The sequence below is a fragment of the Lipotes vexillifer genome, unplaced genomic scaffold (genome assembly GCF_000442215.2).
Source record: "Lipotes vexillifer unplaced genomic scaffold, Lipotes_vexillifer_v1.1 scaffold1008, whole genome shotgun sequence".
Classification (NCBI taxonomy): Eukaryota; Metazoa; Chordata; class Mammalia; order Artiodactyla; family Lipotidae; genus Lipotes; species Lipotes vexillifer.
In genome coordinates, this window is record NW_006772616.1 from 3503785 (window position 1) to 3504493 (window position 709).

Below are 709 nucleotides of genomic sequence, written 5' to 3' on the forward strand. Positions count from 1 at the left end.
GATCTCCATCTTAGCAGCGCCCCCCCCCGCCCCGGGTGGCTCCGGGGCCTAGTCGTCGCCGGCCCCCGCCCGCCCCCGGCCCTCCCTCCCCTTCCGCCCCCTCGGCTCGGAGCAGGTACCTGGTCGGGCTCTTCTTGTCGCCCATGGTCATGGATGGGCTGTACCCCCGCCCCCCCCAAAGCCGAAACCGGCGCTGCTCGGAGGAGAAACGCCGTCCGGGGAGTCGTCGCGGACCGGCCCCCCTCCCTCCCCCGCGCCCGCCCTCAGCCGCTGGGGCTCAAGCTCCGGCCGCCGCCGACGCCGCCGCCGCTGCCAGTCTCCGGACGAGACTAGTCCCCACCAGCGCCGCCTCCGCCGAGCCGGGTCTGGGCTTCGGGCCTCGCACGGCCGCCCCTTGGGACTGTCGCCGGGCCCCGGGCCCCGAAGCCGCCCCGGGGAAGTAGTTGGGGGCAGTTTGCGCGCGCCGCTGGGGCTTGCAACAGCCGCGACGCTCGCAACGCCTCGAGGCTTGCGGTGCCCCGGGAGCCGGCAGGGCCTCTTTTGGCCCGGGTTCCCCCGCGCCCTTCTGCTCCTCTGCCACGCGGAGCTTTGTATCTGCCTCTCGTGAAGTCCCTGTTTCCAGCCGATACACCGCCCCGAAGCCCCTTCCCAGGCCCCTGACGCCGGAGGGAACTGTGTGGAAAGGGTGTGGCACAACTCGATGCCCCCC

The 709-nt window shown here is 73.8% G+C and overlaps 1 protein-coding gene across 1 annotated transcript in view; it reads right to left on the reverse strand.

The window, feature by feature from the left end:
* The window catches only part of RYBP (RING1 and YY1 binding protein), a 75928-nt gene extending 75632 nt beyond the window's left edge, over positions 1-296 (reverse strand). The window contains exon 1 of the mRNA XM_007447666.1: positions 120-296. Within this exon, the coding sequence (XP_007447728.1) occupies positions 120-151 (32 nt within the window). The 5' untranslated portion in view covers positions 152-296. The remainder of the gene's footprint in view (positions 1-119) is intronic.
* Between the last annotated feature and the right edge of the window lie 413 nt (positions 297-709).